This window comes from Hemicordylus capensis, chromosome 6 (assembly GCF_027244095.1).
Source record: "Hemicordylus capensis ecotype Gifberg chromosome 6, rHemCap1.1.pri, whole genome shotgun sequence".
Lineage (NCBI taxonomy): Eukaryota > Metazoa > Chordata > Lepidosauria > Squamata > Cordylidae > Hemicordylus > Hemicordylus capensis.
Window position 1 is genome coordinate 162,725,623 of NC_069662.1, and position 15,799 is coordinate 162,741,421.

The 15,799-nt window shown below is 47.0% G+C and overlaps 1 protein-coding gene across 11 annotated transcripts in view; it reads right to left on the reverse strand.

Moving 5' to 3' along the window:
- CRHR2 (corticotropin releasing hormone receptor 2) overlaps nucleotides 1-15,799 on the reverse strand; it is a 306,121-nt gene that overhangs the window by 77,869 nt on the left and 212,453 nt on the right. For 10 of the 11 annotated variants that reach the window (XM_053265000.1, XM_053264998.1, XM_053265006.1 and 7 more), the window contains 2 exons: nucleotides 10,675-10,810; nucleotides 6,869-6,910 (listed from right to left, as the gene is read on the reverse strand). In XM_053265000.1, the coding sequence (XP_053120975.1) occupies nucleotides 6,869-6,910; nucleotides 10,675-10,810 (178 nt within the window). The remainder of the gene's footprint in view (nucleotides 1-6,868; nucleotides 6,911-10,674; nucleotides 10,811-15,799) is intronic. The other variant, XM_053264999.1, reaches the window with a different exon arrangement.

The window sequence follows — 15,799 nt, forward strand, 5'->3', positions numbered from 1 at the left end:
TGTCTATGATGGCACTGACAGAGAAAGTAGAGGCAGAGATTCTGGCAACAGTGTAAAATAGCGCAGAGAGAGGCAGAAATATTGACAAGCACCCTAGAGAGCCCTACAAAAAGCAGAGCACAGATGTCAAGGAGGAGGCAGAGTTTGGAAAGAAAGGATCCTCCAGATAAAACTGCTAAAGCATGAGATCAGATGCACAGCTCTGCTGGAAGCTAAATTTAATGAACGAAAGAAATGGTTGATTACGAAGAGTGGGTGAGGTCCCCTTGCTCGCTTTGGAATTAGCTTGTCTTTTCCAAACATTCTCAGGAAAAAGCTCAGGGGCTGACATACCGCAGAACATTAATGTGTGCGCTGCAATGTAACGTTGGTGCAGTTGTGCAAGGATGTTGCTGGGCTACAAGCAAGAATTGTGCACATACAACTGTGCAATTCTGGCCACTGGAAGTGATAGCTGCGACTATGCTTGTGCAATTCTTGCATGTTGTGTGACAGTGCCCTTGCACAATTGTGCCCATGTTACGCTGCAACACTCAAGTTAATATTGCACAGAATGTCTGCCAGGGTCTTTTACCCTTTTTGAGAAAGAAGGCAAAGGTAGCTCAATCCTCCTCAAAAGTCCCCCCCCCTTTCCTAAAATTACCTCATTAAGGGATGTGTGCTGGGGTAGAGGATTTCAGCTGTGACAGAGGTCTCATCTTTAATGCTTTGGTGCTCTTAGATTTTCCTGCGCATGCTCAGTCTCCATTGCCACTGGGGAAATTGGGAAATGGAGTTTCCAATGCCCCTGCTTAATGGACTGAGCTGAGGGCACTGCAAACTCTGTTTTCCAGCTCCCCAATAGCAAGGGGCACATTTGAGCATCCTAAGAACTCCGGCAACATCCAGGTTTTACAGATGAGGCCTCTGCTGCTGCTGCCACCGCTGCCTTTTATACCAACTATTCCTGCTCCCCCTTCACCAGGATAAGTTTTGAGAAGGTGATGGGTGTGTGTGTGGCTGGCAGCAAGAAGACGGGAGTAATGATGCCAGGACAAGCCATTAGAAGTCAGGCTCAAACATCAGGAGGGTTCGGTTCGTTTTCTCCCCCCCGCTTCTGAACTTCAGTGCCATTATTAATTGCAGCAGTATATACAATTTGCTGCCTCCTAGCTCACTTCTGTTCCTTCAGTGTAACCACTGAAGCCCCCCAATTTGATTATAAAAGTTTAGAGCCATGGTTCTCAAACCTTCTGCTATGGGCGACACAACAACGATGATGAGCTACGGTGGCAAGCTAGCTGTTACATTGCAGTCAGCTGTAATGAAGCCCCGACAGCACCTTCTCCTTTGCAAAGCACCCTTGGGAAGGCATGATTGGCACTGGGAAGGGAAGGGAAGGAAATAGGGAGGGAGCAGAGGGAGTACTTAACCTTTCTCTGCCTCTTTCCCTGTGAAACTTCCCCTGCTCCTTTATTTTCATTTCATTTTAGCTAAATTTTCAAAGTTATTTTACACTAAGGACTAGAAATGTGATTTGTAAGCAAATGTTGACATTCTCAGCAAAGTTTCCCCTAACAGGGATTCCCAGATGTTGTTGGCTACAACTCCCAGAATCCCCAGCTGCAATGGCTTCTGCTTGGGGATTATGGGAGTTGTAGTCAACATTTGGGAATCCCTGTTAGAGGGAGCACTGGTTCTCAGGAATCTGGATTTGGCCCATACCCCAGTTTGCACTTTTTCTGTGCTCCTGTGGACCACTATGCCACTATTCAACGAAATTTCTCAAAGCAGTTTACATAGCAAAGTTATAAGGAAATAGCTCTCTGTCCCAAAAGGGCTTACAATCTAAAAAAACACTCATGGTAGGCACCAGTAACAGCCACCACAGCAGTGGTAGGCAATTGTGGCACTCTGGCTGTTGTTGAACCCCAACTCCCACCACCCCCAGCCACAATTTATTGTGGCTGAGGATGATGGAAGTTGTAGTTCAATAACAGCTGGAGTGCAAAGGTTGCCTGTCCCTGCCCTAGATGGATGCTGTGCAAGGACTGGATGGGGCCAGATGCTTTCCCCCTGCAAAATATAAGAGGGACACCACTTTAAAATATGCCTCCTTGCTCAGTTTGCAGGGATATGCACACTTCTGAGCATATGGCTATATAACTGTTGATACAGGGATTTTCAAACCTGGGGTCCTAGATACAGCACCATTGGACTACAGTTCTCATCTTCCGCAACCATCAGAATTCTTCTCGCCTTTGTCTGTTGTGGCTAGGGATGATGGGAGTTGTAGTCCAAACAATATCCGGTGACCCAAATGTGAGAACCTGGGAGGAGAGTTAGTCTTGTGGTAGCAAAGATGAATTTCCCCTTTGATAAGCAGGGCCCACCTAATGGCACAGTGGGAAAATGACTTGACTAGCAAGCCAAAGGTTGTCGGTTCGAATCCCCACTGGTATGTTCTCCAAACTATGGGAAACACCTATATCAGGCGGCAGCGATATAGGAAAATGCTGAAAGGCATCATTTCATTCTGCGCGGGAGATGACAATGGTTAACCCCTCCTATATTCTACCAAAGATAACCACAGGGCTCTGTGGGCGCCAGGAGTCAATAGCGACTTGATGGCACACTTTAAGCAGGGTCTGCCCTGGTTTGCATTTGAATACAAATACAATGAATTTTTATTTATATACTGCTTTTCAACAAAAATCCCCTAAGTGGGTTACATATAGAAATAAACATACATACATAAAATAAAATAAAATAAAATAAAATAAAATAAAATAAAATAAAATAAAAGGACCCCCTGTCCCCAAAGGGCTCACAATCTAAAAAAAAGAAACATAAGGTAGATGCCAGCAACAGTCACTAGAGGGATGCTGTGCTGGGGACAGATAGGGCCAGTTGCTCTCCCCCTGCTGAATAAAGAGAATCACCACTTTTAAAAGGTCCCTCTTTGCTCAGTTAGCAAGGGATGGAAGACTGTATGAATGGAAGACTACATGTGTGAGTGCTGTAAGATATTCCCCTCAGGGGATGGGGCTGCTCTGGGAAGAGCATGCTTGCCTCCTGCTTGCCTGCAGGAGGTGCCAAGTTCCCTCCTGGCATCTCCAGATAGGGCTAAGAGAGACTCCTGCCTGCAGCCTTGGAGAAGCCGCTGCCAGTTTGGGTAGATAATACTAGATGGACCAATGGCCTAACTTGGCAGAAAGCAATTTCCTATGTTACATAGGAACATAGGAAGCTGCCTTATACTGAATCAGACCATTGGTCTATCTAGCTCAGAATTGTCTTCAGAGACTGGCAGTGGCTTCTCCAAAGTTTCAGGCAGGAATCTCTCTCTGCCCTATCTTGGAGAAGCCAGGGAGGGAACTTGAAACCTTCTGCTCTTCCCAGAGCGGCTTCATCCCGAGGGGAAGATCTTCCAGTGCTCACACATCAAGTCTCCCATTCATATGCAACCAGGGCAGACCCTGCTTAGCTAAGGGGACAAGTCATGCTTGCTACCACAAGACCAGCTCTCCTCTCCTCTATGTTCCTAATCCCTGTGTTCATACAGTCTGCCTCATCCTCACCCTGTGTCTGGAGTGGTTTCTGTAAGTGGGTCACAATATTCAAACCATGCAAGAGAGCCTAGTCGACAGGAGACACCCCATGAGGAGAAATGTGGGAGTGCTTCAAAGCAGGCAAGAGTCGCATCTCCTGATTTGTATGTCTCAAGAGGCACTATCATAATTGCAGGCACGGGGGGGGGGGTGTCACTAAAAACAGCCTCATGAAGGCCTCCCCTTCTCATGGCTTGGCATGAAGAGAGCAGAAAAATGCATCAAGAGAATGGGAAGTGAATGAGTGTTGAAATTATTATAATCAGTGCTGTTAGGCCAGACTAATGGGGCGTTGCATTCAGTGGCGGTCAGGTCAACTCATAAAAGACGCAATGGAAATAGAAAAGATTCTGAAGGGGAGGACGTCGTGATTAGCGGCTCCAAAAAGGTCAGTAAGAGCAGAAATGGCGAGAGGGGGTGAGGGGGGCTGCTTCGCCGAGAGGAAGCGATGAAGGCATAATGAACGGCTTGGAGAAGGAAGACGGGGAACTTCTCCCCAGCGTGCAGGGAACAGAAAAGAGGGGAAATGGAAAACAGAAGAGCTTGTTATGGGCCAAGGGGAGCTTGAAAGCTCTATCAGAGGACATGCTCTTTACAAAATCTAAGTGGTTCCCCCACCCAACATTAAGCAAATGTATATGCCATGCAAAACTGCCCAGGAAGTTTTCCACATGGGGCTTTGAAAGCCATTTAACTTGCATCTCCTCCGGAATGGGGTGTGTGTGTGTGTGTGTGCGCATTCACATATCGCTCAGATTTACCCCGAAGTCCCTGCGAGTTATCAGGGAGCAATTCACACACAATTCGGGTTTTTCACAGCACGTTAGAGTTTAGCCTGATTTATATCCGGAGTTTTAAAAAAATCTACTATGTGTGTCAGATTCTTTGGGACAACTTCAAGTTTGCAGTAAAGTACCCCAGAAAACTCAAGGTAAAGCCTGCTGTGTGTAAAGGTCCCAGTACAAGTTATTGGGACTCTGCCTTGACAGGCAGTGTGGGGTAGTTGATAGAGATTTGGGGACCATGCCCCACCCCAAAGGAAACTTGGGGCCATTTCACACATTACACAGCAACAAGTCAGGTCCCCTGCCACATAGACACCCTGCCGGCAGCTGCAGCCAACTGGGGTGCCATTTTTAGATGTACCCTTACAAATATCTCCAGCATGTGGCTTGTAAAACTGAAAGATTTATGACATTTTGCCAGATTATTTGCAATGCCAACAATTGGCATCACAAGAGTGTGCATCCCTTAGATGACCTAAGACCGTTGGGAGCTAAAGGAAAAACAAAATGCTCGGAGCTGCTCAGGGAACTGTTGGCACACTCAGAGGTACACCTAGGTAATTTGGGGGCCCGGACCTAAAGGCCGTTGGAGTCCGCCCCCCCCTCCCCTGCAAATTAAGCATCATCATGCTCTGTCAGTTGGCCACACCACCCGTGGCAGACTAAAGAGGATTTGGGGGCCCCCAGGGGCTGTGGAGGCCGAAGTCTGGGGTTAAGAGCGCCTCTGGGCACACTCCACTCTCTGTAATGGCCTCCTAGAGAAGGACTACATCTGGAGAGGAGAGCTGGTCTTGTGATAGCAAGCGTGACTTGTCCCCTTAGCTAAGCAGGGTCCACCCTGGTTGCATCTGAATGGGAGACTTGATGTGTGAGCGCTGTAAGATATTCCCCTCAGGGGATGGAGCCGCTCTGGGAAGAGCATCTCGGTTCCAAGTTTCCTCTCTGGCAGCATCTCCAAGAGAGGGCTGAGAGAGATTCCTGCCTGCAACCTTGGAGAAGCTGCTGCCAGTCTCTGAGGACAATACTGAGCTAGATTAACCAATGGTCTGACTCAGTATATGGCAGTTCCCTATGTTCCTATGTTCCTATCTCTTACTCTGCAGAGAAACAAACTAGTTGTGTGAATTACAGATCTCCTGCTGACACAAGCCCTGTCCACATGTTATGTCGAACACTGACACAATTTGTGTACAGCGTACACAGGTACAGATTGGTACGTAGGTACCATTATTCACATGTTCTACTAAACCCAGGTACAGCACTGCACTTCCTATCTCTACCATGCATTTGAAAGGCCTATACCCAGGCTCACTTTTTAAGTGGGCACAAATATGTCATTTACACAAAAGCATGTACAAGATGTTACACAAAGACATTTGTACACTCGTAGAACATAATGTCTGAATAGGACTGCAGAAAGAAGCCGAGTTCAGATACAACATTTAGTATTAGGGGCTTTTTAAGACTCTGAGAGTCTCGTGGCAGAATGTTCAACACACACACACACCCAACACACTTTCCTCTGACTGACATAATGTGAAGCATTGCGCATGTGGTGGAACATAATGTTTGCGTGGTTGTGCCAGAGCACTGTTGCACAAGTGCAAAAAGAGAGCAAACTTGGAGTCATGGGACAGTGAAGCAATTGTATATAATGACCGCACTGTCTCACGTCTCCTTTTGTGCAAAGTTTGTGCTTGCACAACTGAGCAAATGTTCCATTCCACCACATGTGTAACATTCCATATGTTCCATTCCAAACATTCCATATGTTCCATCCCACCACATATGTAGAGGACACCTCTGTTTTTAACTGCTAATTGATTTTAATTGTTTTGTTTTAATGCAAACCTCCGTGAGCCATTTTGGAAGGGTGGTATAGAAATTGGATAGATAGATAGAGAGATAGAGAGATAGAGAGATAGGGAGATAGATAATAAATTGCACATCATGTCAGCCAGTGCCAAAGTAATAACATGTCAGTGCAACTGTCAATGTAAACATGTCAATGTAATAGCCCCAAGGACTGAAATAACTCTTGACCCTGGGGTTATACAGTATTTTAACTGATTTTTTTTTACTGCCTTGAATGAAGAGGGCTTTGCTGATCCTTTCCAGTACTGACATATACTTTGGATGGGGGCCACCAACATGTGTGGGGCCTGGGGCAATTGCCTCCTTGTCTCCCCTTTAAAAAGGCCCTGTTTGGCATTATGAGACGGACACAGCAGGCCTCTAGGTTTTCATGCCTCCCCTCCTGTCTGAATGTCGGCTGCTGACTAGGCACTTATCTGGCACCTCAGTCTCCCACTTGTAAAATGAATGCAATCAAGATTTTCCTTGTAGGGTGCCTGGGAGAGCAGAATGTCACGGTTTGGATGGTAAGTTTTATATTAGGCAGTGCGACTATATTCCACTCTGGTTTAAAAAACACACCCCACTGTTCACTTTTTACTAATTAACTTCAGAGACATCATGCATAACACAACTTACCTCACCATTTAAGAAGCAGTAAAAGACGGACACAAAAAAGCCCTAGAAATAATAGAAGGAAATTGGTATGAGGACAGTCCTTCCTCCACAAAGGACGGCGGAAAATGTAAAGAATAATCTGGAACCTCTGGAAGTTCTAACACTGATGCAAACATCACATCTTTGCCTTTTATACTTCTGAAGCCCATTTGTGCCCCACAGGTTATGCTGACTTCAGCCTTAGTTTTATTGAGATGCATCTCAGAAGGGTAGCGTACACTTCTGCAAACAGTGGGATCCAGAATAACATCTGGTGCAGACCAAATACAGCGCTACAGATGAATTGTTTCTGGGCACAATCGTTTTCATGTAGTGCTAAGCTAAAGTGACCCCCCAATTCTGTGGCCTCATTCCAAGTGGCACAGTTGAGGAGGTCATTCTGGTGATTTGCTTCTGGGGTGAGTCACTGAGTTCAGTGGCTCACTGCTAGTGTCATTCCAAGGGACTTCTGGGTAGAAAAAAGGGAGCTGCTGGCCTCTCTGGGGAGCTGGAAAGGGTGTCCGAGGGTGGGGAGCACCACTGCTTGGCTGCAGTATTTCAAGCTATCTGGTGGGCCACTGTGCGAAACAGGATGCTGGACTAGATGGGCCTTGGGCCTGATCCAGCAGGGCTGTTCTTATGTTCTTAAGCACCGTTGCTGAGTGATTTGCTGGTTCCTGGCCTCCCTTTCTCATAGGAGCTGTAGAGGCAAGCTCCTTGGCCCCTGCTTGGCTGAGGCATCTAGAGCAGGGGTGTCAAATTGTGGCCCTCCAGCTGCCATTGGCCTACAACTCCCATCATCCTCAGTCACAGCGGCCAGTAGCCAGGGATGATGGGAGTTGTATCCCCCTGCTAACTGAGCAAAGAGGCACTTTTAAAAAGTGGTGATTCTCTTATATTTAGCGGGGGGGGGGGAGAGCAACCTTTCCTCTCCAACCCCTTAAGTCTTTGATTGGTGCCGTATGTGACTGATGTTTTATTATTTTCTAGCAACCATTAACCTTTTGTAGGATTTCTTTACTCTACCATTTTTTAGTTGTTTTGCAAGCTGACCATGGTTCGTAAATAAAAATATCTATCCTCTCCAACCCCAGCACAGCATCCCTCCAGTGGCTGTGGCTAGTATCTATTCAATGTTTCTTTTTAGATCATGAGCCCTTTGGGGACAGGGATGCATCTTTATTTATTTATATTTCTCTTTGTAAATCACATTGGGAACTTTTGTTGAGAAGTGGTATATAAATATTCGTAGTAGTCGTAGTCGTAGTAGTAGTAGGTCAACAACAGCTGGAGGGCCACAGTTTGAAACCACTACTTTAGAGCAGCTTGGTTGAGCTGTGGAGGTGCCCCCCACTCCCATGCAAAAAAAGGGAAACATGGGGCTTCCTTAGCACCTGGAGAAAGGGGGATAGGCTACAGCAAGTTTTGGACCAGCAACCAAGGCCAGTCCGACAGTGTGGACTCCACTGTATGGGTACTCGTGCATGCACAGCCAGTCAACAGCCATATATCTGCATGGAGCAGACTCAACCACCTCCTTCCTCCCCCACACCTCCCAGCCGTGGCTGGCAAGAACGTGTTCTCCTGGCACCCTGCAGTGGCGGTGCACTATTATTTCCAGCGAATGGCGGTGTCTGCCACTGCTGTAGCCACAGCTACGTGGAAGCAACCCCTTTTTGGGGATGGGGCCATAGCTCAGTGGTAGAACATCTACTTTGCATGCAGAAGGTCCCAGGTTCAGTCCCTGGCAGCATCTCCAGGTAGGGTTGGGGAAGACTCCTGTCTGAAATCTTGTACAGCTGCTGCCAGTCAGAGCAGGCCAGGGGTTCCCAACCTGTGGTGCTCCAGATGTTGCTGAACTACAAATCCCATCATCCCAAGCGACACGAAATTGTAGCTGAGGACGATGGGAGTTGCAGTTCAGCAACATCTGGAGTGCTGCGGGTTGCGAACCCCTGCTGTAGACAATGATGAGCTAGATGTACCAATGGTCAGACTCAGTGTAAGGCAGATGAAAAACCCGCTGCTACACCTTGCAGAACTCACTGCCAGGAAGCTCCATCTGCAGACAAGCTGGGTAACAGTGGTGTTCTCCATGTGATTGCATTCCCAGGGGCAGCCAGGGTGGAGAAATTGCATGCATGCCTACAACTGGCCCTACATCAACGTGGAAATCAACTTTATTCATGTCTCAGTGTGGGCAGCTTCATGGCAGAAACCTTGAGGGAAATGCGCTCCACCCGTCACAACCTTTCAGTAGTCAGCAAAGCCCTGTCAGCACCAACGCTCGCCCCTCAGCAGTCATGCCCATTGCTGGCTCAGGCAGCTGGCACAACACTGCCCATGAATTTATTTGCCTAAGACAATGATAAGCTGCCTTTTCACTCAGGAAAAAAAAATCCCAAAGCAGCTTACCAAAACTTCGTGGGATACAGAATGCAACAATAAATGCGGGGCTGAGACAAACATTCCTATCTGAGAATTTTCTCCTCAAATTTGGGATTGAAGATGGGAGCGTAAGAGGGTTAGGGTGTCATCACCCCTGTCAACTGTGGAGGATGAGAGAGAGACAAAAGTGGGTAGGGCAAGGTAGTGAAACTCATTGGCGGCAGCAGTGCTGGCTGGTGGCTGCCATATTTTCTAACCCAGAAGTCCCTGGGTTAGAAATGAGCAATGCTAGAAAGAGCAATGCTATGTCATCATGTAGCACAATTCTAGGAGAAGATGGTGGTTACCAGCTGGTGGCCATCATGGGGAGCACTGCTGATATTGGTGAGTTTTGTCCTCTCACTCCTGAAAACCCCTAAAACTAACTAACTAATTAATTAATATCCTGCTCTTTCTCCAAGAAACCCAGAGTAGTGTACATGGTTATCCTTAACCTCACAACAACCCGTTGAGGTAGGTTAGGCTGAGAGAGAAGTGACTGGCCCAGAGCCACTCAGTGACTTTCATGGCTGAGTGGGGATTTGAACTCAGGTCTCCCCGGTCCTATACTCTAACCAGTACACCACGCCAGGCCTAAACATTACCCCAAAACAAGAATTAAGCAGATGTACATAATAAAACATCATAAGAAGGAAATTGTAAGGAGACACAAAAGTTGTTGGCCAACATCTGTGAGGTGACCATGTGCTGGGAAGAAGAGTCCACACTGTGGAGAGTTTATTGATCTCTGCAGCAGTTATCACACAAGCAGAAGGGATAATTTTCACTGATCTCCCCTTCCCCCCAGAAAGTGCCCTGCGCCACCCAAAAATATGTCCCTGATGGTCATGCAACTCTCAGGGACATATTTTTGGGTGGTGCAGGGTGCTTTCAGGGGAAGGAAGGCTCTATGCAAATCATCCCACCCACATGATCAACTTTACAGAGCTACAGTAGCGCTACAGTAGCGGTCCACTGCAGGGACATTTCTTCCTGGTGCATGGGCCCATGGTTCATGAAGATACCTCCCTGCCACTTTAATTAACAACAGTGGCAAGTGAGAAAGGTGAGAAAAATTGGACAATTTTAGCTGGTGCCTAAATGATGATAGTTCAAGGTGAACTTCCTAAGGAAGGGAGGCTTGAAGGCGGGGTGCCATCAGAGAGAAGGCTCTTTTTCCTCTCTGATAAACACTGGCCTCACCTCCGATGGTGGGGAACCAGCAGAAGGGCCTCTGCCATTGCTCTGACCTCTCAGGCAGGCTTGCATGCTGAGCCAAGGTCCAGGAAGTTTTGGGATCCACCATGCCCCTATCCCAGGAAACCACCTCCCATTTCATGCAGCGCTTGACCCTTTCTCACCTGAAAAGACTGCAAGAAAGAATTGAAGTAGATGAAAAATATCTGGGAAATGTCGTCTTCCCCGGGATTGACAAAGAAGAGCATATAGGTAATCCCCAGAAGAGGCAGGAGAACTAAGGTCGCTTTGACTGCCTTCCTGTTAAGAAGAGATCAGAGTTCACTACAAGGCAAGCATTGCTGGAGAACGACTCATCGCTGACAGGCAGAGTAGCTACATATATAGATATACATTTCATTTTTAGATCTTTGGGGAAGATTCTCAAACTGAGCCAGACAATGGCACGCAACTAATCAGTGCTATAATGAAAAGGAAGGTAAACTGAGAGATTAGAGTTCATTTTGACATTTTGTAGCATGATCCTGATCATAACAACTCTATATTTAATGTTGGCGATAATAACCGGTGTCTTTTCCAGTCTGCCAGAGAAGCCGCAGCACAAGAGCCAAGTGACTTTATAACTGCAAGGTAAAGGGATCTTAAAAGTAGTCATTTAGCAGGCAAGGTTGGATTTGCCTAACTCAGGGGTTCCCAGCCTTGGGTCTGCAGCTCCCATAATATCCAGCCACAATGGCCAAAGGCTATAGGATTGGCATGGCATGTCTGCATGCTTCTGTATCTCTCTCCCTGCCCTCAATATAAATGTGTTCATCTCTTATTTTTCAGGGTATATATAGTCTTTTCACATATGTGCCCTCAAGGTGGCTCACACAACATTGATTGGGGTTCCCAGGCTTGGGTCCCCAGATGTTGGACTACAACCGCCATCATCCCCAGCCACTGTGGGCACCCTTGGCCTAACCGATGATGGTTTCAAAAATGTGTGAGTGATGAAAGTCCATAGCACAATTTCAGCCAAACAGACATCAAGGTGGGGGGATTTCCAATAGCTGCTCTCAGATTTCAGGACACTGGAGATGCTGGCTTACCTTACCAGCAAAAATACAAATTTTGTTGCTTCTCTATGAAGTGGCTTCCACACTCCCCTTTCCATGGAATTGCCATCTTTTTGTTCACTCACTTTTTATAGGGAATCCACAGGGCAATGTTGATAAATCATTGCATTCCATGCAGGGGTGTAGCAAGCTGGGCGGCAGCCTAGGGACAGGCTGCCACCGGAGTTCCCCTCTGCTGCCGCCACACCGGCTATGCCCCTCCCCGCATAACCAAGAAGATGCAGGGGGTGTGGCTGCCTTTGGGGAGGAAATGGTGGTGGCTTCCTTGCCCCCTCCAGCCCACGAAGCAAATACTTTGTGGGCCAGAGAGGATGAGGGGACCACACATCCCCCCCCCAGTGTAGGCCACGCCTCCTCCACCTGTGTGATGATGCAGAGGAGAGTAGTGTGGCTTACCTGCAGCAGCACGCCTGCCTGGAAGGGGGGAAGCACCACATATGAAGCACAGTGTGGGGGACAGAAGATAATGGAGTGGGGTGAGTGGGCACCCTGGTGGCCCCCTCACTCTCCATGGTCCAGGGACATTTGTTCCCCCTTTGCTCCATTATTCCTATTTGTCCAATTCCATGGTTCTCTGTGTTGGTTTCCTGTCTTTTTTCAGACCTGATTTGTGGAGATGGTTTTTCCAGTAAAGCACAATTGCAGCACCAGCCTCTGCAGTGTGGCCAGGCACAAGCCTATTGGGGCTTGCATTCGCCCTACTTTACCTTCAATTAAAAGCTTATTGTTTGCAGGCTCAGCCAGTTTTAGTGCTTCCTGTTTGGCTTGGCTGAGTCATTGGTGATGGAATGCTCCTTAACTAGTCATCACCTGCAGGGTGATGGTGGGCTTAAATTTCTCCAGGTAGATCAACCTGTCCTCCAAGCTCATGGGGGTCAGGTCTACCAATGACTACTAGGCTTGATGGCTAAGGGCTACCTCCAGGCTCAGAGGCAGGATGCCTCTGAATAAGAATTGAAGGAGTGGGGGCATGCCTTCTTCTCCTGGTTGGGGGCTTCCTAGAGGCATCTGTAGTGGACTACTGTGGGAAACAGTATGCTGGAGTACATAGGCCTTGGGCCTGATCCAACAAGGCTCTCCTTGTAGGATGTTCTTATATACTGGATTCTTCTCCTCATTTATTTCTCTTCCTTACTGTTCCCATCCACCCTTACTGGGTGCAGGCAGAGGGGGAGCAACTCCTCATGTTTTTTAGGGGGTGGGGAGGTAAAATATTACTGGGGTGCAGAAAAATTGAAGGAATGGGTTATTAGGTTTGGTGGGGGGAGGAGATAAAAAAATGAGGGGCGGGGGGGAGGGGACAGCCTCCCCTGTACCACTCCAACAAAATAGCCTATACATGCCTAGAATTGGGCTGAATTAGCTCCGCACCAGCTTAAAGGCTAACACATTTACTGAGATTAAATATGAATTCTATAAAGTAATTTTTAAAATGAAAGTAAACCAATAATTTAATTCTGCTCCCCGCCATCTTGTATGGAAGAGAAGCTGGCTAATTAAGCAGCAATTTAGTGGCAATTCATCATTAATCCTCCAGCTGTGTCAAACAGGAAAGAATAACACAAGCAGAACCTACATAGAGGAACCTGAATTAACATTGTTTGGGCTCTTTGTTGAAGGGATATACCTGCGAGTAAATTTCATGGAAGGATCTTGGCCACAGCCAAGGGCATTGCTAGATAGTATATTGCTATATTAACTGCTGCATGGTACCTCCATTTTAATTCTGCTTCTATCTAATTAGTAAAAAGCAATGCTTCAGGAATATTAAAGGGCTCCAGTGTAGCAACTCTTGAATCAAAACTGTACCTACTATTTCTGCACAGGGTAGATATTTGGGGCTTCTGTAAGTCCATTGACCTTGAAATTCTGCATTCTACATTAAGTATTCCCAGATCTATGGCAGCAGTGTTTTTGAGAGCCCAGGTTGGTATTCTCTTTGTAAAAAAAGAAAAGTGTCTCTATGAGGCTGTTCACACGAGCAGCCCTATGTGGGCGTGTGCAGCCCTATTGGGGTAGGGCTGCTTGTGTGAGGTGCCCGGATCGTGGCTGATCCCGCCACTGCTTCACTAGGTAGACTAGGTATTTCTCCTAGTCCATTACCCAGTTAGAAGAGTGCAAGCATTCTCTTGAGCAGGAGAGCTGGTCTTGTGGTAGCAAGCATGACTTGTCCCCTTAGCTAAGCAGGGTCTGCCCTGGTTGCATATGAAAGGTAGACTAGAAGCGTGAGCACTGAAAGATATTCCCCTTGGGGGATGGAGCTGCTTTGGGAAGAGCAGAAGGTCCCAAGTTCCCTCCCAGGCAGCATCTCCAAGATAGGGCTGAGAGAGATTCCTGCGTGCAACCTTGGAGAAGCCACTGCCAGTCTGTGAAGACAATACTGATCTAGATAGATCAATGGTCTGACTCAGTATATGGCAGCTTCCTATGTTCCTATGTTTCTACTGGGGATCCTAGTTGTGTATCTGCTCGGGCTTCCTGAAGCCTGAGCAGACACAGAACTGGGCGTCTAGAGCGCCCGACTTGAGGAGGAATCCCCCAAAGCACTGCACTCCTCAAGTGGTGCATTGTGGGATTTCTGGAGGCCAGGCAGCATTTCCCTGGCCTCCAGAACACCGTGCCGTTCACCGCAGCAGCAATCATGTGCATGGCGGTGCAGCACGGGGTTCCAGGAGATTGCGTGCAAGAAGGTAGGTATACCCCTGCCTTCCCCCAGACCTCCCTGGCCACCAGAGATTTCAGTTGTGTGAATGACCTTTATATCTACAATTACTGAATAAAGTTATTATCTATGTCTGATAATAGATTGTTTGTTTAATGCAACAGAATCAAACTGGTTTGTTTGGTCAACCACTGTGCATGCAGAGGATCAGATATACAGTATGATAGGATAGATAGTTTCTCAACCCTTTGAAGCTAAACGCTGGGCAATTCAGGACAGACACAAGGAAGTACTTTTTAGACAACATGTAGTTAAACTATGGAATTTGCTGCTGCCAGATGTGATGGCCACCAACCCAGATGGTTTTAAAAGGGGATTCGACAAATTCACGGAGGGCAGGGCTATCAACGGCTACCGGCTTTGGTAGCTATAAATTTCCATCAGAAGCAGAGGTGACAAGCCCCTGAACACCAAGTATTAGGGAACACCAGGAGAGGAGGCAATTGCCCTCTTTCCCCCCATTTGTGGGCTTCTCAAGTGCATCTGGTTGGTCGCTGCATGACACAGGATGCTGGACTGGATGGGCCTCGGCCTGATCCAGCAGGGCTTTTCTTAGGTTCTTAAGGCTCTTTCTCCTTGCTCAAGGGCTGCTAGGCACAGCAAAACATGAACTGATACTTAGCGAGAAAGGACTCTTTAGACCAATATCAGGGTTGCCCTTTGACACCCCATATTTAAATTTCAACAGAGTTTTGAAAATTAGTTGTCCACCGTTAATAGCTATGGACTGAGAAACCCAAGCATCTTCTTTAGTTTTAAGCCCGGGATTCTCAAACTTGGGCTCCCAGATGTTGCTGGACTACAACTCCCATCATCCCCAGCCACAATAGCCTGTTAATCCTCCATTAATCCTAATGATCTTTAGGTTTTTTTTGTTGTTGGGTTTAAATTGTAAACTGCTCTGAAATTTTATATAGGGCAGTATAAAAATAAAATCAATCAATCAGTCAGTCAGTCAATCAATCAGCTAATGCCCTCTGCAAATCTTCAGAAAAGGTGCTAGCGTGACCTTTATAATTTCGGGCTCTGTATTCATATGTTTGATGAAACTGAAGATCTAATACACTACCTTTAATGGTCCAATTTCTGCAAGTGTTTTATAAAAAGGTTTTTGTCCTCTGCTGTTACATGAGTGTGGTTACTGGTCCACATTGCAAATGACAATTTATTGGCTTGCTTATAACAAGTGAGTACACAGACAACGGCTTCCTTGGCTTTGGCCAGGGGCCCAAACGTGACAGAAATTGAATGAATATTATGCCCTTAATGATCTTGGGGATCCACCCCTTGGATATATTAGGGTTTTCCTGTTTTGGAATTGTTTCATGATTTCTGCTACGGTGTCAATCCTGTTTCCAGTTCTTGCTGTTTGCTATGGCCCAGGGCTACAAGAGATAAAACAGACTGAACCCAACAGGCAGGGAACGCCTGCCAAAAACAGCATCTTCA